We start from the raw sequence: 22,853 nt of genomic DNA, 5'->3' as shown, positions 1-22,853 counted from the left end.
CTACAAATACTGATTTCTTTCAGTTCCTCCCTTTCATCAGACCCTATGTTTCCCGGCATCTCTGGGAGGTTATTTGTGTCCTCCTTTGTGAAGACAGAACCAAAATATATATTTAGTTGGTCTGCCATTTCTTTGTTCCCCATTATAAATGCCCTTGATTCTGACTGCAATGGACCTACGCTTGACTTCACCAATCTTTTTCTCTTCACATATCTATAAAAGCTTTTACTTTTATAGAAGGTGGTGGTCTTTGAGAAGGTGATGATCTTTGAGAAAGTGGTGGTGGACCTTGAGAAAGTGATGGTCTTTGAGAAGGTGGTGGACCTTGAGAAGGTGATGGTGGGCCTTCAGAAGGTGGTGGTCTTTGAGAAGGTGATGGGCCTTGAGAAGGTGATGGTGGACCTTGAGAAGGTGGTGGTCTTTGAGAAGGTGATGGTCTTTGAGAAGGTGGTGGTCTTTGAGAAGGTGGTGGTGGGCCTTGAGAAGGTGATGGTGGACCTTGGGAAGGTGCTGGTCTTTGTTAAGGTGGGGGGCCTTGAGAAGGTGGTGGTCTTTGAGAAGGTGGTGGTCTTTGAGAAGGTGGTGGGCCTTGAGAAGGTCGTGGTCTTTGAGAAGGTGATGGGCCTTGAGAAGGTGCTGGTCTTTGAGAAGGTGGTGGACCTTGAGAAGGTGGTGGGCCTTGAGAAGGTGGTGGGCCTTGAGAAGGTGGTGGTCTTTGAGAAGGTGGTGGGCCTTGAGAAGATGGTGGTCTTTGAGAAGGTGGTGGGCCTTGAGAAGGTGGTGGGCCTTGAGAAGGTGATGGTCTTTGAGAAGGTGGTGGTCTTTGAGAAGGTGGTGGTCTTTGAAAAGGTGGCGGTTTTTGAGAAGGTGGTGGGCCTTGAGAAGGTGGTGGTCTTTGAGAAGGTGGTGGTTTTTGAGAAGGTGGTGGGCCTTGAGAAGGTGGTGGTCTTTGAGAAGGTGGTGGTCTTTGAGAAGGTGGTGGGCCTTGAGAAGGTCGTGGTCTTTGAGAAGGTGATGGGCCTTGAGAAGGTGCTGGTCTTTGAGAAGGTGGTGGACCTTGAGAAGGTGGTGGGCCTTGAGAAGGTGGTGGGCCTTGAGAAGGTGGTGGTCTTTGAGAAGGTGGTGGTCCTTGAGAAGATGGTGGTCTTTGAGAAGGTGGTGGGCCTTGAGAAGGTGGTGGGCCTTGAGAAGGTGATGGTCTTTGAGAAGGTGTTGGTCTTTGAGAAGGTGGTGGTCTTTGAAAAGGTGGTGGTTTTTGAGAAGGTGATGGGCCTTGAGAAGGTGGTGAGCCTTGAGAAGGTGGTGGTCTTTGAGAAGGTGGTGGTTTTTGAGAAGGTGGTGGGCCTTGAGAAGTTGGTGGTCTTTGAGAAGGTGGTGGTCTTTGAGAAGGTGGTGGGCCTTGAGAAGATGGTGGTCTTTGAGAAGGTCGTGGTCTTTGAGAAGGTGGTGGACCTTGAGAAGGTGCTGGTCTTTGAGAAGGTGGTGGGCCTTGAGAAGATGGTGGTCTTTGAGAAGGTGGTGGTCTTTGAGAAGGTGCTGGTCTTTGAGAAGATGGTGGTTGGCCTTCTTCTTGAACTACTGCAAATTCTTGTTATTCTTTGCAGCGTTTTGGTACAAATGAGTGGTTTGAGTCTTGAGATCTTTAATGGAAAATCTCAAAGTCCATGCAGTGCTTCTGTTCTCCTCCTCTCCTTGGTACCAACACATTTTGCTGGGCAGCAGCTCGCCCCGCCACATGGTGGAGGGAACTGCGTCGGGGGAGGGTAGGGGTGAAGGTGGGAGTGGTCATATCAGGGTTGGGACGGTGGGTGGAAGTCCTGCCCAGACCTCCTCAAGGGAAAGAAGGGAAATCCAGATCATCGCTATCCACACAACAGCATCCGACGATGAGCGGGAATATTGCGTGGTGTGGATCAGAATGGGTGAGAAGGACTTAAAACAAAAAAACAATCGGGCAGTGAGCATTTAAAAATAAAATAATTTCCCTCTCTCCACAATTCCAGGCTGTCGGTGGGAACATCATGACTGCCAGCCCTATCTCAGACCTCAACCCCGTGTTCATGGCCTCTGGCTGTCTGCTCACCCTGGCCTCCGAAGGTAGGTTGTATCTCAGACGGGTTGAGTGCCATCACTGTCCGACTGTGATCGTGCCTGTCGTTAACCCTCTCTATGTCTGACCGTTCACAGGCAGCACCCGAGTTGTACGGATGGATGGAGATTTTTTCACTGGATATAGGAAAACAGTGTTAAAACCGCAGGAAATACTATTGTCCATTGAGATCCCCTACACAAGGAAGGTGAGGAACTGCCTCCTGGTTATTGTAACTCCACAAAACAGACTCTAACTGCAAATGAATGAGGGTCCGCGGTTTAACTGGTGTGGGAATTATCACTTACATAGGATTACATAGAATTAACAGCACAGCAACAGGCCATTCGGCCCAACTGGTCCATGCTGACGATTACGTTCCCCACGAGCCTCCTCCCACCTTCTTCATCTAATCCTATCAACATATCCTTCTATTCCTTTATCCCTCATGTGCTTCTCTAGCTTAGGGTGACCATATTTTCTAAACCGAATCTGGTGACACACAGGGTGGGAGCACAGCAAGGTAGCCAGGATGAAATATGGAGGTTGCGCAGCGGCGCGAGGCACAATTTTTTGTTATTTTGATGCACACTGTATCTGCAAAAAGCAGCGGCAGAACTTTCCACTTGAATAGTGCGGCCGCTGTTCACAGCATCTGCCGGCCGCAATCACCGGCTCCTCCCCCTCCTCACAGCCCGACTCACCCACGCCATCCGAGGCCGCGGAGCTCAGTCTGATCCCACTCTTGGGATGTCCACACGGCCCAGCTCCAGCCGCCACTCATTAGTCCGGTTACCAGCGGCTCCCGTTACTCGGACATTTTAGCTCCAGGGCCGATTTCTCTTCAACCGAATTTCACAGGACTATCCGAGGATTAGGTGGGTGTGGGGGGGGTGGGGGGGTGGGTTTGGGGTAGGATGTGGGAGGGGTGGCGGATGCGTACGCTGGCCACAGAGCGCAATCTCTGCATAAATTAAAGTCCCTCAGTCAGGCCACCCCTTCTACTGGTTGAAAACAGGAGATTGACATCCCTCCCACCAATCGGAACCCGCCCCGCTGCACAACCCCACCCACTTTTTTGACTGACTGCAGGGCAGCTTGGGGTCACGTGCCTCCTGATTTGAACCCGTGCGTTTTTGGGGACGACTTTCCTGAACTGGGGACCTTTCCAGGGACTTCGTTTTCCTGGGGGCACAGTCCCTCATCCGGGGACTGATCCTGGAAAATGGCCACCCTATCGTAACAACTCGCTGCATAAAAAGAAATTCCCCTCGTTTCCCCTTGTAATTTTTGGCAATTACCTTCAAATCGGTATCTCCCGCTTACTGACCCTCCTGCCAGTGGAAAGCATTTTCTCCCAATCAACTCTATCTAAACCCCTCATAATTTTGAGCACCTCTATTAAATCTCCCCTTAACCTTCTCTGCTCTAAGTAGAACCACCCCAGCTTTTCCAGTCACTCCAACATAAAACTGAAGTCTCTCACCCCTGGTACCATTCTAGTAAATCTCATCTGCATCCTCTCCAAGGCCATGACATCCTTCCTAAAGTGTGATGCCCAGAATTGGTCACAATACTCCAGCTGAGGCCTTACCAGTGATTTATAAAGGTTTACCATAACTTCCTTGCTTTTGTACCCTATGCCTCTGTTTATAAAGCCCAAGATCCCATATGCTTTTTTACCAGCCTTCTCAACTTGTCTTGTCCCCTTCAAAGATTTGCTTTTGGTCTCTCATTGATTGTCACTGAAGCACTGTGGTTGCCAGTTTCTGTTTGTCTCTGGCTCTCTTTTCATTAACTATTCCTTCCCATTTGGCCCACAATTTGCTTGCTCCATCTGACGCATCCCTGAACATGACCCTAGCTTAAGACTGTTTTTGACGTGTTGGTCGCAAGCCATGTTCCCTTAGCCGCTGACTCCATTTTGCATGCAATGCTAGTTGCTAGCACGTTAATAGACTGTTGATCATTGAATTAATCTGTTCCTTTGAAGGGAGAGTATTTCTCAGCATTCAAACAAGCCCAGAGACGCGAGGACGACATTGCAATAGTGAACTGTGGGATGCGAGTTGCTTTCAAGGAAGGCACTGATGTTGTGGAAGAGTTTGAGCTGAGTTACGGAGGCATGGGGCCTACCACTGTGTCTGCAAAGAAGACATCTGAACAGCTTCTTGGGAAGTAAGCCTCATCAGAAGTAGAATACTCTTCCAAACCATAGTCTTTTCAGCAAAGAACGGCACAGAAACCATAGCCCATAGAAACATAGAAGATAGGACAGGAGTAGGCCATTCGGCCCCTCGAGCCCGCTCCGCCATTTAATGAGATCATGGCTGATCATCCAAATTCAGTACCCTGTCCCTGCTTCCTCCCCATATCCCTTGATCCCTTTAGCCTCGATAAATATATCCAACTCCTTCTTGAATATATTTAATGAATTGGCCTCAACTGCCCTGTGTGGCAGAGAATTCCACAGGTTCACCACTCTCTGGGTAAAGAAATTCCTCCTCATCAGTCCTAAATGGCTTACCCCTTATCCTTAGACTGTGACCCCTGGTTCTGGGCTCCCCCGCCAGCGGGAACATCCTTCCTGCATCTAGTCTGTCTAGTCCTGTTAGAATTTTATAAGTTTCAATGAGATCCCCTCTCATTCTTCTAAACTCTAGCGAATATAAGCTTAATCGATCCAATCTCTCCTCATACGTCATTCCTGCCATCCCAGGTATGAGTCTGGTGAATCTTCGCTTCACTCTCTCCATGGCAAGAACATCCCTCATCAGATAAGGCGACCAAAACTGCACACAATATTCAAGGTGTGGTCTCACCAAGGCCCTGTACAACTGCAGCAAGACACCCTTGCTCCTGTACTCGAATCCTCTCACTATGAAGGCCAACATTCCATTTTCCTTCTTAACCGCCTACTGCACCTGCATGCTTACCTTCAGCGACTGGTGCACAAGCACACCCAGGTCTCGTTGCACTTCCCCTTTTCCCAATCTATTGCCGTTCAGATAATAATCTGTCTTCCTGTTTTTGCCACCAAAGTTGATAACCTCGCATTTATCCTCATTATACTGCATTTGCCATGCATCTGCCCAATCACCCAACCTGTCCAAATCGTACTGGAGTTTCTCTGCATCCTCCTCACAGCACACTCGCCCACCCAGCTTTGTGTCGTCTGCAATGGCCTCATTCCATGCTATAGTGATATATCTCTTAAAATGACAAGTTTCACTTCCTCTGAGTAAGGCCAATAACTTAGGTTTTTCAATCACAGCGGGGAAGGAAGTGCATGTGATGTGTTTCCCATTTTAATATCCATTGGTTAGTTATATTAAGTGCACATGATTGGTGTGGTATGACATCCAGGAGTAAATGGTCAGAATTTATACACTCAATCCACAGAGTGGAAACAGTGACACTGAGCCCCATGGAGTAGAAGCAGAGACACTGAGCCCCGTAGAGCAGGAAGATAGATATTCAAATACCCCTAGACACCCACTTGCCTCTGAGTCAGAAGTTGGTGGGTTGAAGCTTCTCTGGGATATAAGCGCACAGGTTGACACTTCAGCACAGTACTGAGGGTGTGCCACATTGCCACAGGGGCTGGTTTTTACAGTACGGTATGTACTGGCTATGGTACTGGACTCGTAAACCAGAGGTCATGGGGGTGAAATGCCACCATCTGGAATGCATTGCCTGAAAGGGCGGTGAAAACAGATTCAATGATAATTTTCAAAAGGGAATTGGATAAATACTTGAAAAGAAAAAAATTGCAGGGCTATGGGGAAAGAGCGGTGGAAGTAGGACTAACTTAAAGAGTCGGCTTGGGCACGATGGGCTGAATGGCCTCCATCGGTGCGGCATCATTCTATGATTCCTTGCAGGGCAACTAGAGAGGGGCAAGAAATGCAGCCTCGCCCACATCCTAAGAAGAAATTAAAATATATTAAATACTGTCCGCCTTACACACCTGTTTGAATCTCTTGAGCACTTTGATCTTATATTGATGGGGTCTCTGATGTTACGTCAATTGTCACCCGTTTAGAAAGTGGAACGAGGCCTTTCTCCAGCAAGCCTGCTCGCTGCTCGCGGCTGAGCTCACGCTATCGCCCTCTGCTCCTGGCGGGATGGTGCAATTCCGGCGCACCCTGAGCCTCAGCTTCTTCTTCAAATTCTACCTCAGCGTCCTCCAGAAGCTGGGACAGGACTTCAAGAGCGTACGTAATCGCCAGCATTGGCCGTCGCGCACTGCCGATCCCACAAGACGTAGAGGTTCAAATATTATCGCATTGCTGTCGTGCTGCTCGGAGGACTTGGCCGTGCAGAAGAGACATATGAGAATGGATCACATGTCCTATCTGACTATTGGGGTCGGACTACCTGGGCAAAGGAAGTGCCCTGTGTCTATTGACACCACTGTGTCAGCCAATGAGTTGGAGGTGGGGCGGGACTTACGGCAGGACTCACAGCAAACAGTCTATTTTAAAACAAAGTCTATTTACTCAGCAAACAGAGTCTATTTAAAAAGAGTCTCCACAAACTAAAGCAAACAGAACTCATGACTACAGTGTAAAGTATGTGTCTATACTTAATTCAATAATGAAGAGACAGCTTGGAAGATTCAACGTAGGTCTTTACTTCATACCAACAGGCGGGAACTGAGGGGAAATCAGTGCCCACAGTACTATTTATACCCCTATGGCCAGGGGTGGTACTACGGTATCACTACGCCCTACAAAGTAGTGCTGCCCTGGCCATAGGTCTAAAGCAACATACATATTACATACACAACATTCCTCCCCTTTTAATTAAAACGTACCCGTGCAATTAAGTCAATGGATGCCCCATAATTAGGGCTAATAACATTTGGTAACACAATCTGCATAACATATTTACATCAAGAGTTGTCTACTTATATACATATAAGCAGAAACAGGTTATAGATTCAGTCTCTGAGGAGGCCTCCTGTCTCGACTAGGATAACGTCTTTCTCTAGTCGGTCTCGGTGTAGGCAGCGGTACTTCTGTCACCCCTTCATCGCTGGACTCATCGGTGTCTGATGGCACATCCTGTGCCGTGGAGATCACTGGAGTGCTGAACTCCTCGCCATCCTGAGGCCTCTGTAACGACGAGCTGGGCTGTGATTCCGCTGTAATAATGTGCTGAGACGTTTGAGGTAGTGGATCAGTTGGGTTTCTGGACTCCACAAGTTGATCAGCATGTCGTCTGATTACGCCTTCCCCTGTCTCAACTGTGTACATCAAGGGTCCCTGGCGGGCCTTGATCGTACCAGGCCGCCACTTTTCCTTCCTATAATCACGGGCCAACACTTGCTGCCCCACCTCGAAGCTCCGTGTCTGTCTGTCAGGGGCCCTACGAAATACTCGGTTTTCCACATCTCTCCGAATGTTTGGTTTAAGCAATTCAAGGCGAGACCTTAACCTTCTATTAAAGAACATGATGGCGGGGGCCTGGTTGGTCACCGTATGTGCAGCATTACGGTATGCGAATAGGAAGTTGTCCACCTTGTGTTGTAGTGGCAACCTTTCCTCTCCCATCGCCTTGATGGCCTTTTTAAAAGTCTGTACAAATCGCTCTGCCAGCCCATTTGTAGCCGGATGATATGGTGCGGACGTATAATGTCGCACTCCATTCCTTTTTAGGAATGCTTGAAATTCTTCTGCCACAAATTGTGGCCCATTGTCCGAACAGACTTGCTCGGGCACCCCGTTTCGGGCAAAAATGGTCCTTAAGACTGTGACCGTCTTTTCGGCTGTCGTTGATGACATCTTTATGACTTCCGGCCATTTTGAATGGGCGTCCACTACAATGAGGAACATCGCATCCAGGAAGGGGCCAGCGAAGTCCATGTGGATCCTTTGCCACGGCGTTGAGGGCCACTCCCACGGATGTAGTGGGGCTTGTGGTGGTACGTTCTGTACCATCTGGCATCCTTGGCACGCTTTTGCTACTTCCTCAATGTCCCTGTCAATGCCGGGCCACCAGACGTAGGCTCTGGCGAGGCTTTTCATTTTGACACCCCCCAGATGACCTTCGTGTAAGTCCTGCAACACTTTATGTTGTAATTTTTGAGGGACCACTACCCTGGCTCCGCACATCAATGTGCCCCGGCAGACGGACAACTGGTCCTTCCTTGCTGAAAACGCCGGCAATGATGCATCACCCTGCGCCGGCCAGCCTTTCACGGTTAGTTCGTAAACCCTTGCCAATGTCGGGTCGTTCCGTGTTTCCCGCTCGATACATTGGCTGGTGATGGGCAGGTGTTCCATAACAGCCGTATGATATATTTCAACGGGGTCCTGTACTATCTCTTCGATCTCGGTAGGCAAGGGTAGCCGCGACAGGCCATCCGCATTGCCATGCTGTTTGGTACCCTTATATTCGATAAGGTACTGGTGTGCTCCTAAGAACAGTGACCATCTCTGTAGCCTTTGGGCCATCATCAGGGGCACCCCTTTTGTTGGATTAAATATCGACACCAATGGTTGATGATCCGTCAGTAGTGTGAAACGTTGCCCATGCAGGTAGTGGTGGAATTTTTTTTACACCCCACACCAGACTGAGGGCCTCCCTGTCGATTTGCGCATAGTTTCTTTCAGCTGTAGTTAACGACCTTGAGGCAAATGCTATTGGCCTCTCCGTCCCGTTGGGAAATTTGTGTGACAACACTGCCCCTATACCGTACGGGGAGGCGTCACATGCCAACCTCATTGGCATTTTTGGGTCAAAGTGTGCGAGCACTTCCTTTGATGTGATGAGTTGTTTACCCTTTTTAAAAGCAGCCTCACACGTTTCGTCCCAATTCCAGGAGGCTCCCTTTTGTAGCAATGAATTTAGTGGATGTAAAATGGACGATAAGTTCGGGAGGAACTTATGGTAATAGTTTATAAGGCCTAAGAATGATCGTAACTGAGATACGTTCTCAGGGGGCGGGGCCTTCACTACTGCCTCGATCTTTTCGGGGACTTATGCAGGCCTTCCTTATCTATAATGTGACCACAGTATGAGATACGTTCCTGGAAAAACTCACATTTCTGCTTGTTCGCCCTGAGTCCGTATTGTTGTAACCGCAGAAGTACTCGCTCCAGGTTAGCGAGGTGGTCGTTATCCGTTTGTCCTGTCACCAGGATGTCATCCAGGTAGCATTGCGTTCCTGGAATGCCCTGTAGGACCTGTTCCATGGTCCTCTGCCATATTGCCGGGGCAGACGCCACACCAAATACCAGGCGATTGTATTGGTACAATCCCTTGTGTGTGTTAATCGTTAGGAGCTTTTTCGAGTCCTGCTCCACCTCCATCTGTAAATAAGCTTGACAAAGGTCAATCTTCATAAAGTGTCTACCCCCAGCTAACGATGCGAATATGTCTTCTATCCGCGGCAGCGGATACTGTACCGTGTGCAGGACTGGGTTAATAGTTATCTTAAAATCCCCGCAAATGCGAACCTTCTTTGGTTCCCCCGGTGTGTTAATTGCAGATTTCTTTATAACTGGGATGATGGGCGTGGCCCACTCGCTCCACTCAATCTTTGTAAGGACACCTGCACTCTCTAAGGCGTCCAGTTCTGCTTCCACCGCTGGCCGAATGGCATAAGGCACAGGTCTGGCCTTACAAAACTTGGGGTTTGCGTCTTGAGCAATAGTTATTTTTGCTCTAATGTCCTTTAAGGTCCCCAGCCCTTGTTGGAACACCTCTGGCGTTTTTGCCAATAGTTTCGACAGCCTGCTTGTAATGGTTGTATCATCCGTGGTGGTCTCTACTTTTAACTCGTGTATCGACTTCCAGTCGAAGTGGATTTTTCTTATCCATTCCCTACCCAAAAGTGGTGGTCCACCGTTTGGTAGGACGTATAAATAAAGTCCTGGCACTTTTGTGCCGTTGTATTTAACTGTTACTTGCATTTTTCCCTTCGGGTAAACTTTTTGTCCAGTATATGTTTTTAATTTAATTTCCGTATCCTTTAAGGGAATGCTTTTGAACAGCCTGTTATAATCTTATTCATTAATTACTGATAGGGCTGAACCCGTGTCTAGCTCCATATTAACTTCGACGCCTGCTACCGTCATTTTAACCCACATTGTGCTGTGGTCCTCCGTTTTGTCTACACCATATAACTTGAGACATCCTAGACCTTTAGGCTCTGCTGTTGTGCCTTCCTGTGACTCATCTGAGCTACTGTCAGACAGCTTATGTATTGTTGTCCTTGCCTTGGTACTGCTCGGATTGCCCCCACGATTGGGTTTCGTACCAGACCGACAAACTTTCGCTATATGCCCCTTTTTACCACACTGCCGGCATATTTTATCACGAAACCAACAATTACTTTGGTCGTGGGTGGTTTTGCCACAACGGTAGCATTTACCTTTGTGAAGTGTCACCTCATGGGTGTCATAGCTGGTTGTGTTTTGTCGTATTTGGGCCGCACCCTGTGCTGCTGCTTCATGGGACGATGCTATTTCAATCGCCTGATCTAGGCTGAGCTGTTTCTTGGCTAGCAACCGTTTACGTGTATTCTCATTTAACATGCCACAGACAAATCTGTCTCTGATCGCGTCCGTCAATATGGCTCCAAACTGGCAATGTTTGGACAACCTTCTGAGCTCAGCTAAATATGCTGCCTGTGACTCATCATTCCTTTGGTCATGTCCGTAGAAGCGGTACCTTTCCGCTATAAATGGTGGCTTAGGGTTTAAATGTTCCCTTAACGTATCAACAATTTGGGTGTACGTTTTGTCCGCTGGCTTTTCTGGAGTAAGAAGATTTCTCAGCAGCCCGTATGTTTTTGGCCCCATGAAATTTAATAAGGTTGCTACCTTTTGATCATCTTCCACCTTGTTCACTATGCAATAAAGTTCATGCCTTTCGATATAGGCCTCCCATTCTTCTGTGTCCTCCACAAATGGTGCCAACCACCCGTCTTTAGACATTTTTAATTGGTGAAGAAAAAAAAACTTTGAAGAGAGAAAAAAAAAACTTTTCCCCTTTTGTCCACTAGGTGGAGTGCTAGTCCTCGAGAAAAAAAACTTTGAAGAGAAAAAAAAACTTTTCCCCTTTTGTCCACTAGATCGCGCTGTTTTTTTTTACCGCTGGATGAATTTTTTTTTTTCCCTTTTGTCCACTAGATGGCGTGTTAGTCCTTGTGGCTCAGTTTATTCCCGAGCTCGCCTGCCCGTTCCTTGCAGCAGCCGTTCCCTGGAAGGATTTCAGTTACCTGGACTTTTGCCCCGTGGCTGGAGCGCCCCTCTCTGTTGCTGCTGCTCTTTTTGGTGCCTGTAGTGCTGGTCGATTTCTCTTGGTCGCCGCTGGCTCTGCACCTCTCGAGTGTTGGTCAATTTCACTTGGTCGCCGCTGGCTCTGCACCTCTCGTCGATTTCTCTTGGTCGCCGCTGGCTCTGCACCTCTCGAGTGTTGGTCGATTTCTCTTGGTCGCCGCTGGGCTGTGTACCTCTCGCACTTGGAGTGTTGGTCGATTTCCATTGGTCACCGCTGGACCGTGCAGGCTGGCTGGTAAGAAGCCTCTCTTCTTCTCTCTCCGTACTGCTGCCGTTGCTTTGTTGCACCGTGTACTGGTGAGTTCGAACGTAACTCGTCGCCAGTGTAAAGTATGTGTCTATACTTAATTCAATAATGAAGAGACAGCTTGGAAGATTCAACGTAGGTCTTTACTTCATACCAACAGGCGGGAACTGAGGGGAAATCAGTGCCCACAGTACTATTTATACCCCTATGGCCAGGGGTGGTACTACGGTATCACTACGCCCTACAAAGTAGTGCTGCCCTGGCCATAGGTCTAAAGCAACATACATATTACATACACAACATACAGCAACTTGAGTAGGTTGGGTCTATACTTTCTGGAGTTTAGAAGAATGAGAGGTGATCTCATTGAAACATATGAGATTCTGAGGGGGATTGACAGGGTAGATGCTGAGAGGTTGTTTCCCCTGGCTGGGGAGTCTAGAACTAGGGAGCATAGTCTCAGAATAAGGGGTTGGCCAATTACGGCTGAGATGAGGAGGAATTTCTTCACTCAGAGTGTTGTGAATCTTTGAAATTCTCTACCCCAAAGGGCTGTGGATGCTGAATCATTGAGTATATTCAAGGCTGGGGTAGATAGATTTTTGGACTCTAGGGGAATCAAGGGATATAGGGATCAGGTGGGAAAGTAGAGTTGAGATCGAAGATCAGCCATAATCTTATTGATTGGCAGAGCAGGCTCGAAGGGCCGTATGGCCTACTCCTGCTCCTATATCTTATGTTCTTAACTTCTCCCGATAAAAGCACAGTGATTTCTCCAACAAAATGCAGTGAGTGGAGAATAGTTGCATACAGATTATGTGCATAAAATCAATCCAAGTCACTTATAGCAGTGTGGCCTCCAGGCATGATTGTCAGGGGGCTGGGAACCTAAGTGTGGGCCCAGAACGGAGAGAAACAAAGCTGGAAGTGCAAGTTAGAAAAGTAGTCAGCAAAACTAGTAGGGAGCAAAAACAAAGGCCAACAGTAAAGAGGGTCAAAGTACAGAAAAATATTAAACAGGCAAAGTTAAAGGCACTTTATCTAAATGCACGTAGCATTCGCAACAAGATGGATGATTTAATGGCACAAATAGAAGTATGATGGGTATGATGTAATTGCCAATACAGAGACATGGTTGCAGGGTAACCAAAGCTGGGAACTGAATGTTCCAGGGTACTCAACATTTAGGAAGGACAGACAAAAAGGAAAAGGAGGTGGTGTAGCGCTGTTAATAACGGATGAGATCGGTACGGTAGAGATAAAACATCTTGGCTCGGCAGATCGTGATGTAGAACTGGAATCAGTTTGGGTGGAGCTAAGAAACAGCAAAGGGCAGAAAACATTGGTGGGAGTTGTGTATAGGCCACCAAACAGTAGTGGTAATGTAGGGCACAGTATCAATCAAGAAATTAGAAGTGCATGTAACAAGAGCAATACGGTAATCATGAGGGACTTTAATCTACATATTGACTGGGCAAATCAAATTACCACTAATGGTGTGGAGGACGAATTCTTGGATTGCATGTGAGATGGTTTCCTGGATCAGTATGTGGAGGAACCAACCAGGGAACAGGTTATTCTGGATCTGGTACTGTGCAATGAGAAAGGGCTAATCAATAATCTTGTGGTAAAGGAGCCTTTAGGGACAAGTGACCATAATATGATTGAATTTTACATTAAGTTTGAGAGTGATGTAGTCCAATCTGAAACTAAGGTCTACAATCTAAACAGAGGAAACTAAAAGGGCATAAGGGACAAGTTGGCCTTGGTAGATTGGGAGACTACAGTAAAAGGTATGAAGGTGGACATACAATGGCTAACATTCAAGGAAATAATGCATAATTTGCAACAAACATATATTCCTCTAGGGCATAAAAACCCAAAAAGAAAAGTGATCCAACCATGGCTAACAAAAGAAATTAAAGCTAGTATTAAGTCAAAGGAGGAAGCTTATAAAGTTGCCAGAAAAAGTGGTCAACCTGAGGATTGGGATCTTTTTTGAAATCAGCAAAGGGGTACCAAGAAATTGATAAAGAAAGGGAAAATGGAATATGAGCACAAACTAGTGAAAAATATAAAAACGGATTGTAAAAGCTTCTATAGGCATGTGAAAAGGAAAAGACTGGTGAAGGTAAATGTAGGTCCTATACAGTCAGAGACAGGTGAATTTATAATGGGGAATGAGGAAATGGCAGAGAAATTAAATAAATACTTTGTTTCTGTCTTCACAGAGGAAGACACAAAAAACCTCCCAGAAATACGAGAAAACCAAGGCTGTGGCGAGAATGAGGAACTTAAAGAAATTATTATTAGTAAAAAAAAGTACTCGCAAAATTAATGGGACTAAAAGTCGATAAATCCAAAGGACCGGCTGACCTACATCCTAGGGTTTTGAAAGAGGTGGCCATTGGGATAGTGGACGCATTGGTTGCCATCTTTCAAAATTCTATAGATTCTGGAACAGTTCCTGCAGATTGGAGGATAGCAAATGTAACCCCGCTATTTAAGAAAGAAGGGAGAGAGAAAACAGGGAACTACAGACCTGTTAGCCTCATATTAGTAGTTGGGAAAATGCTGGAATCTGTTATAAAGGATGCAATAACTGGGCACTTAGAAACTAATAGTAAGATTGGGCAGAGTCAACATGGATTTATGAAAGGGAAAACCTGTTTGACAAACCTATTGGAGTTCTTTGAGGATGTAACTAGTAGAGTAGACAAAGGGGAACCGGTAGATGTGGTATATCTGGATTTTCAGAAGGCCTTCGATAAGGTCCCACACAAGTGGTTGGTGAACAAAATTAGGGCACATGGAATTGGGGGTAATATATTAATATGGATTGAGAATTGGTTAACAGACAGAAAACAAAGAGTAGGGATAAACGGGTCCTTTTCAGGATGGCAGGCTGTGACTAGTGGGGTACCGCAAGGTTCGGTGGGTGTAGGGGTTTTGGTTTGGGGTTTGTGTCTGGTCAGTCAGTCATGTGTCTGAGCTGCTCCAGCCCCGTGCGGTTCGAATCACTTCCCCTTTGGTTCTGACCACCGGACTTATTTACAAGTAGCGATATAGACAAACAAGACCAGTGGTTTGGTGCAAAGAAAACCAGTGTTTATTAAAATAGAAAACAATTACTATACAGAGAAAATCACTATGGATGCAGCACAATTACACTTAACGGGGGAGGAGAAACGGACACATCGAGCGAAAATTACTAAAATGACACTTTAGCAATTCCCCTTAACTCCCACCCTTTACACCTATCTAGGTTATCTTGTGATGGGCCAGAAAATTGATGCTCACCAGTCTAGGATGTTGAAACGCCTGCACCGTGCCCTGTTGCCTGTCGATGTCCTAGGTTTTCACCGCCCCAAAGCAGAGATACCCCAGTAATTTAAACGTAACTGCGGGTATTCTACTTCCCTGGATGGGCTCTTCGTCGACGGTCCTTTTTGCTGGGTTGATGGTAAGGCAGGGCACCAGAGGCGATGCAGGAGAGAGAGAGAAATGGCCTCCCGAGGGATTAGTTATACCCTTCCCGGTAGCCCTTATCTCCCGCCAGATCAGCTCATTTCTTTTGTCTAATCTGGACGTATTGAAACTCATACAAAAGGTACCGATCTGGGCCCATCGACCTGGATGGCCGGTAATCAGTTTTAAACGCTTCATCAGTGTTCCCCTTTGTCCAACTGGTTTTGTGATGGGGCTATTCCAGTCTGAATGCCCCGTTGATCGTTTTGAAGCACTTGGGTAAACAATGTTGACGTCCTCTAAACAAAGGCCTGAATGCAGCTGAGCTTGTCCCACTACATATTGAATAGGCCTTGTCTGCTCTTGATTGTTTGTGCAAACAACCTTGATGGCTTTTAATCAGAGGCCTGAATGCCACTGGGTTTGTTTCTCATGCATAAATGCAGAAGGTCTATCTGCATTCAAGTTCTGGGAAGTTCCTTCTCACAGTCATCAGAATACAAGCTTGTCAGTCCAAACTGAAACTTACAGGCTTTGGTCATGAGGCTGACCGCAGCCATCTTGTTGAGCCCTGGATTCCAAACTCAGTCCAACCAGGGCTTCTTTAATAAACCAAAAGTAAATCCTCGGGGGAGACATGAAATTTGCGAATCCTTTCAGTGCCCCCTAGGATACTGAAACTTGCTTGAAGTGTCCAATCAAGGTGAGCAAAATTTCTGACCCCCCCACAAACAACCTTCCCCTATATTTATCTATTCACGATCCCCCGACAGATACATCCCCCTTACTTAGAGAAAACCGCAGTGCACGGCAGGCATCTATCGATAGCAAATATGATCTGTTACAATAATCCAAGCACGGAGGGGGTCCAACACCCCTGCACTACTTGGGACATCATAAAACTTTATTACAACACACAATCTTTAATAAAATCAACATCAGGCCAGAACCATATTTATTAAAAATAACGAACGGAAGGAACGAGCTTTATTAAAAATAACAAACGAATCTGCCATCACTCGGCAGTGATACGACACAAAGCTCACACAGGTGTTTCTTCTTCCACCCGGGCATACCGGTCCTTCCACAACCTTTTTGCTTTAAATTCTACCCCGGGACCCTTTCTCCTACACTGGACACAAACCAGGTAGAGGACGATCCCTAGCTGACAGACTACTAAGATGTGGGACGCCGTTCGAATCCAGGAGGGGACCTCTATACTTTCAAAAACGCCCCACCAGGGCGGGGTCGTAATATCTAAAATGTCGGCCCCTATCTGTACAGTCTTCTGTTCCAAAGTGTAGGAGTGCTTTTGAGATACTAGAACGGCTTTTAATAATTTGGTAAGGTGCTCTGGGAGAGGGGGAATCGTATAACCGAAGTGGGCGACATATTTCTGGAGGTGGGTAAAACTCTCCTCCACAGTGAGGTGAACAGTGGACGGTTCAGGAATGGGGACAATTCGTACCTGTGCCACTTGAACTTCTGCCTCGGGTTTGAAGCAGAAGCTGCTGTCACTCACCGCGCACCAGCTGCGCTGTCCGTGCTGGTAGTGAGATGCTCCTGTGGTGACGCAATATGTCTCACCTCCTATATATGCTACCTGTGGGGGAACATGGCCTTGTGCCATGGCTTCCATGGTACAATTTATAGGTTTCGCATCAGCAGCTCTGAACCCGCATTGTGGTTTCGAATAGGCATTCAAGTGCTGGGGACACAGGATGATGTGTGCTCCCCGGCTATGGCACCCCGAGAGGTCAGTACCCGTCATAGCGTGCTCCCACTTTATGACATAGGGTGGGACCGCTGTAAAACGAATGTGTGCACCCCCTTGAATTACTTCAATGTTCTCCACCCTGTATACCGGTGCGGGTCGGGCCGTCCTACCCATAACCAGCATTCTGACTACTATTCCCATAATTGGTCAAATTCTCCTCTGCATGCCGTTCGCCGCTCCCATCGATCGCTATCGGTGCTGTGTCTCCGGAACACCCATAGAGGTGGGAATCCTCCACGTCACCTCTCCTTCCGAAGCTCAGTCCTATCAGGGCGAGTAGGATTACGCCCCCCTTCATTCCGTAAATTTTCCTGTAGCAGAAATAGAAGCACACAGCCAGGTTCCCTAGAGATTCACTGGCTTCGGTGAAGCATGGTCGGGTCTTGCGACCTCGACTCAAATGTACACACTCTGAGCGGATTACTTAAAACTAACCATCACCTTAATTAGAATTAAATTAAACACCCTAAACTTAACACTATATAAACTTAAAAATTAAACTACCTAAACTATATACATCCGCCGCCTGTCTCCAGGCGGCCAGCCTAATCCCTGTTTGGGCTGCTGCAGGCTACTACCTGCGGCGAAGCTGGACTGATCTCCACTTCTGGTCTCTCGCAGCTTATGGCTGCTGGCTGGGGACCTCTGTCTTTCGGCTTCTCCCTGACACGGGAGGCCGCCCTTTTTAACTGAAGAGCCGGTGACTATACTTTTCTGGGCTGGGGTGGCCGAGGAGGCCTCCTAGGGAGTGCTACCGGTGGGGCTACCCTGTCGAGCAGACCCTTGGCTCGGGTCACAGTCCTCGTTGGCTGGGGGCCTTCTCCCTCGGGTCCCTCCCCTCCCAAACCTGAACTGGGGACGGGCAATCCCTCGCCACCAGCTGCCGGTGGCTGAGAGTCTCCCCCTCCAGGTTCAAAACCCGGTTCGGGGGCGGGGCCATCTGATTTGGGCTCCTCCTCCTCAGAATCCCATAGGAGAGGGGGAGTGGTCTGGACAAAGTGCTGGGGAACTTCTCCCTTGACGCACACGACTGCGCCTGCGTGTGCAGCCTGCGTGCGCGTACCCGCTGCGGGCTGAGGATTTCTAACCTCGTGTTGGATCCCAGCTGCCTGCTTCTTCGCCTCCAGCTTAAACAGCTCACACTGGTCATGAGCCATTTTAAAAACCCTTAGCTGACCCTCTAACCTACCAGCCCTCGCTGTTAACCTAGCGTTCTCCTCCCTTAAAGCCTGCTCAACTAACTTAGCCTCCGCAACCTGACACCGCAGGTATTCCTCCATTTTACAGGAGGACTCTTCCTGTGCGTGTCTTTCTGGGGGACACAGGTCGACAGGCTGCGCTGGCTCTAGTCATTGTGGGGCATCAGAGGAGGCCAAGGGAACCACCACACCGGTGGTGGCTGCTATTCTCCCCTGGCTGGTCATAAGAGATCGCATGGTCTCTAAAAATGACTCGATCGCAGCGGGAGCAATTTCCGTCTCTGCCTTCTGGGCTGGGGCTGTGGAGTTCTTTACTTTATTGTCTTTCCATGGATTTTTACAATCCTTGCGCCAGTGGCCATCCTTCCTGCACCCGTAACAGTTTAACTTAGTCTGGGAGGGACGGTTCCCCTCCTGGTGCCACTCTTTCTTATTCTGGTCCCCAGGTTTAACCTCATGGACTTTTCCCTTGGGTTGGGGCGTCTCGATACCACTCATATTCCTAAACGCTACCGTGAGCTGGCGGATCACCATTTCTTCGGTGGTCTGGGGGCTTTGAGGGGTCAAACCAGGCCACAGCCTGGGCTCGGATTTGGGGCAGGCAGTTTGTCATCAGACAACGGAGCCAGTGGGTCAATTGGACTTGGTTCAGTAATGTCCGCGCTGGCATTCCCGGGCATGCGCTCCGGTAGACTGGCCACAGCCTGTCTGCAAACGCCTGCGGAGGACTCCCCTGGGAGCTGTACCGTTTTTTCCGCCCGGGCGAATGGACTACCGTCATTGAGCCTCATGGCCTCCAATATCTTGTTCCTCAAATCCTCATAATCTTTCTGCCCCTTTTTACATTCATCAGATAGGGTCTGGAGGAGATCACTCCCCAGAGAAAACAACAGCATCTTAGCTTGCTCTGCGTCATCGCAGTCATTAGCGCACGCTGCCTGTTCTATCTCCCTGAAGTGCAGAGAGGGGTCTCCCTTTTCGGTGAGCTTGGGGATGTGACTAACCATGGCCCTGAGCTGTTGGGTGCCATGCGGCACCACAAACTGATTTTGGATGGCCCCTGGGTCCTCGTCATCAACGGGCAGGCCGTACCTCCGTTGTCGGAGGGGGTACACCGGTCCTGGTCCCGGCCTATCTAGCGGGGCCTGCTGTGCTTCCCCTACCACTTCATCCTCCACTCGCCCCTCCCCTTGCTGCCAGAACTCCTGAAAACGCGGAGTTATGGGTGGCGGCTGTGGGACCTCTGATTCCCTAGCCAACTTTGTTCTGGGTGCTGCCTGTGGGACGATTCTGTTTGGGTTGCCGGTAAAGTCCGACTGGCCCGCCTTTGGGCTGATGAGGCATACCATGCCCTTTGCCCTCGATAAGGCCATGCCCAAGCTTTCTATCTCCTCCTTACAGGGCCCGTGATCTGCCTCCTCGAACCCCCGGTCGCAGGCTAGCTTGTATGCTGCCTTTACCTCCCTTGCTTTCTCCTCCTGCTCTTTTAATTCTTGGGTGAGGTCGCAAATCGTGTCCTGCAGCCTTATCTTGCTGCCCCTCACCTCTCTGACCTGGTATTCCAAGTGCTCCATCTTGCGCCTAGCGCTGGCTTTAATTTCACCGGTCTGGTATTCCAGGTGCTCTACCCTTGCCTGATGTTCCCGTTACACTTCGCCGGCCCGGGCCTCCAGGCGCTCTACCTTTGCCTGGTGTTCCCGTTGCACTTCGCCGGCCCGGGCCTCCAGACGCTCTACCTTTGCCTGGTGTTCCTTTGCCGTCTGCGCTCTTCCTTGGCTTAACTCCTGAAGTGCCACTAGCACTTTCTCTTCCGCTAAAACCTTATCCTGCATTTCTAGGGCCAATTTCTTGAGCTTGGCAGCCTGTGCTGCTACAACACTGTCCAGCACTAGGACTTGTTTCTTGTAACACATTAACCAGACTGCCTTTTCAATTGCCCTCTTATGCTGTTTACTCGCCGTCCACTGGGCGGCGGCGTCTATGGGACGCTCGGCCTTTAACATAGCGCCCACCCATTTCTTGGCGATATTGACCTTTCTGCACACATAAGTGGACAACCTCTCTTCCATTGCGGTTTCTCCCTCCGCACCACTGTCTGCCATATCGCATACTGTCGCCGATGCTCCTGCCTGACTCACCATTTCTGTAGGGGGTTTTGGTTTGGGGTTTGTGTCTGGTCAGTCAGTCGTGTGTCTGAGCTGCTCCAGCCCTGTGCTGTTCGAATCGCTTCCCCTTTCGTTCTGACCACCAGACTTATTTACAAGTAGCGATATAGACAAACAAGACCAATGGTTTGGTGCAAAGGAAACCAGTGTTTATTAAAATAGAGAACAATTACTATACAGAGAAAATCACTATGGATGCAGCACAATTACACTTAACGGGGGAGGAGAAACGGACACATCGAGCGAAAATGACTAAAATGACACTTTAGCAATTCCCCTTAACTCCCACCCTTTACACCTATCTAGGTTATCTTGTGATGGGCCAGAAAATTGATGCTCACCAGTCTAGGATGTTGAAACGCCTGCACCGTGCCCTGTTGCCTGTCGATGTCCTAGGTTTTCACTGCCCCAAAGCAGAGATACCCCAGTAATTTAAACGTAACTGCAGGTATTCTACTTCCCTGGACGGGCTCTTCGTCGACGGTCCTTTTTGCTGGGTTGATGGTAAGGCAGGGCACCGGAGGCGATGCAGGAGAGAGAGAGAAATGGCCTCCCGAGGGACTAGTTATACCCTTCCCGCTAGCCCTTATCTCCCGCCAGATCAGCTAATTTTTTTTGTCTAATCTGGACGTATTGAAACTCATACAAAAGGTACCGATCTGGGCCCATCGACCTGGATGGCCGGTAATCAGTTTTAAACGCCTCATCAGTGTTCCACTTTGTCCAACTGGTTTCGTGATGGGGCTATTCCAGTCTGAATGCCCCGTTGATCGTTTTGAAGCACTTGGGTAAACAATGTTGACGCCCTCTAAACGAAGGCCTGAATGCAGCTGAGCTTAGAGTCATAGAGTCATAGAGTTATACAGCACAGAAAGAGGCCCTTCGGCCCATCGCGTCCGCGCCGGCCATCAAGCCCTGTCTAATCTAATCCCATTTTCCAGCATTTGGTCCATAGCCTTGTATGCTATGGCATTTCAAGTGCTCATCCAAATGCTTGTTGAATGTTGTGAGGGTTCCTGCCTCTACCACCCTTTCAGGCAGTGAGTTCCAGATTCCAACCACCCTCTGGGTGAAAAAGTTCTTCCTCAAATCCCCTCTAAACCTCCTGCCCCTTACCTTGAATCTATGCCCCCTTGTTATTGACCCCGCTACTAAGGGGAAAAGTTCCCTTCTATCTACCTTATCTATGCCCCTCATAATTTTGTATACCTCAATCAGGTCCCCCCTCAGCCTTCTCTGCTCCAAGGAAAACAACCCCAGCCTGTCCAGCCTTTCTTCATAGCTGAAGCGCTCCAGCCCAGGTAACATCCTGGTGAATCTCCTCTGCACCCTCTCCAAAGCAAGCACATCCTTCCTATAGTATGGCGACCAGAACTGCACACAGTACTCCAGCTGTGGCCTTACCAGCATTTTGTACAGCTCCATCATAACCTCCCTGCTCTTATATTCTATGCCTCGGTTAATGAAGGCAAGTATCCCATATGCCTTTTTAACCACCTTATCCACCTGTTCTGCTGCCTTCAGGGATCTATGTACATGCACACCAAGGTCCCTCTGATCCTCTGTCTTTCCTAGGGTCTTACCATTCATTGTGTATTCCCTTGCCTTGTTAGTCCGTCCAAAATGCATTACCTCACACTTTTCAGGGTTAAATTCCATTTGCCACTGCTCCGCCCATCTGACCAACCCATCTATATCGTCCTGTATCCTGAGGCTTCCCTCCTCGTTATTTACCACCCCACCAATTTTCGTGTCATCTGCGAACTTACTGATCATACCTTTTACATTCACATCCAAATCATTAATGTAGACCACAAACAGCAAGGGACCCAGCACCGATCCCTGCGGTACCCCACTGGACACAGGCTTCCAGTCACAAAAACAACCTTCCACCATCACCCTCTGCCTTCTGCCACTAAGCCAGTTTTGGATCCAATGTGCCAAGGCACCCTGGGATCCCATGGGCGCTTACCTTCTTGACCAGTCTCCTATGCAGGACTTTATCAAAAGCCTTACTGAAATCCATGTAAACCACATCCACTGCACTACCCTCATCCACACACCTAGTCACCCCCTCGAAAAATTCAATCAAATTAGTCAGACATGATCTTCCCTTGACAAAGCCATGCTGGCTATCCCTAATTAATCCTTGCCTCTCCAAGTGGAGACCAATTCTGTCCCTCAGAATTTTTTCCACTACATATTGAACAGGCCTTGTCTGCTCTTGATTGTTTGTGCAAACAACCTTGATGGCTTTTAATCAGAGGCCCGAATGCCACTGGGTTTGTTTCTCATGCATAAATGCAGAAGGTCTGTCTGCATTCAAGTTCTGGGAAGTTGCTTCTCAGAGTCATCAGAATACAAGCTTGTCAGTCCAAACTGAAACTTACAGGCTTTGGCCATGAGGCTGACCGCAGCCATCTTGTTGAGCCCTGGATTCCAAACTCAGTCCAACCAGGGCTTCTTTAATAAACCAAAAGTAAATCCTCGGGGGAGACATGAAATTTGTGAATCCTTTCAGTGGGGTACCGCAAGGATCGGTGCTTGGGCCCCAACTATTCACAATCTATATCAATGATTTGGATGAGGGGACTAAATGCAACATTTCCAAATTT

At 48.3% G+C, this 22,853-nt stretch overlaps 1 protein-coding gene across 4 annotated transcripts in view; it reads left to right on the top strand.

The window, feature by feature from the left end:
- The window catches only part of xdh (xanthine dehydrogenase), a 194,205-nt gene that overhangs the window by 106,327 nt on the left and 65,025 nt on the right, over nucleotides 1-22,853 (top strand). For all 4 annotated transcript variants that reach the window (XR_015079622.1, XM_085997953.1, XM_085997952.1 and 1 more), the window contains exons 13-16: nucleotides 2,004-2,097; nucleotides 2,188-2,297; nucleotides 4,083-4,267; nucleotides 6,135-6,306. Coding sequence is in view for 3 of the 4 variants with exons in the window: in XM_085997953.1 (XP_085854079.1) it covers nucleotides 2,004-2,097; nucleotides 2,188-2,297; nucleotides 4,083-4,267; nucleotides 6,135-6,306 (561 nt within the window). In the remaining variant the exon portion in view is untranslated. The remainder of the gene's footprint in view (nucleotides 1-2,003; nucleotides 2,098-2,187; nucleotides 2,298-4,082; nucleotides 4,268-6,134; nucleotides 6,307-22,853) is intronic.

Source organism: Somniosus microcephalus, chromosome 9 (assembly GCF_052327205.1).
Source record: "Somniosus microcephalus isolate GS21.2 chromosome 9, FLI_Smic_1.0, whole genome shotgun sequence".
Classification (NCBI taxonomy): Eukaryota; Metazoa; Chordata; class Chondrichthyes; order Squaliformes; family Somniosidae; genus Somniosus; species Somniosus microcephalus.
The sequence above is the reverse complement of the archived record's forward strand: the minus strand, read 5'-3'. Positions and strand labels throughout refer to the sequence as shown.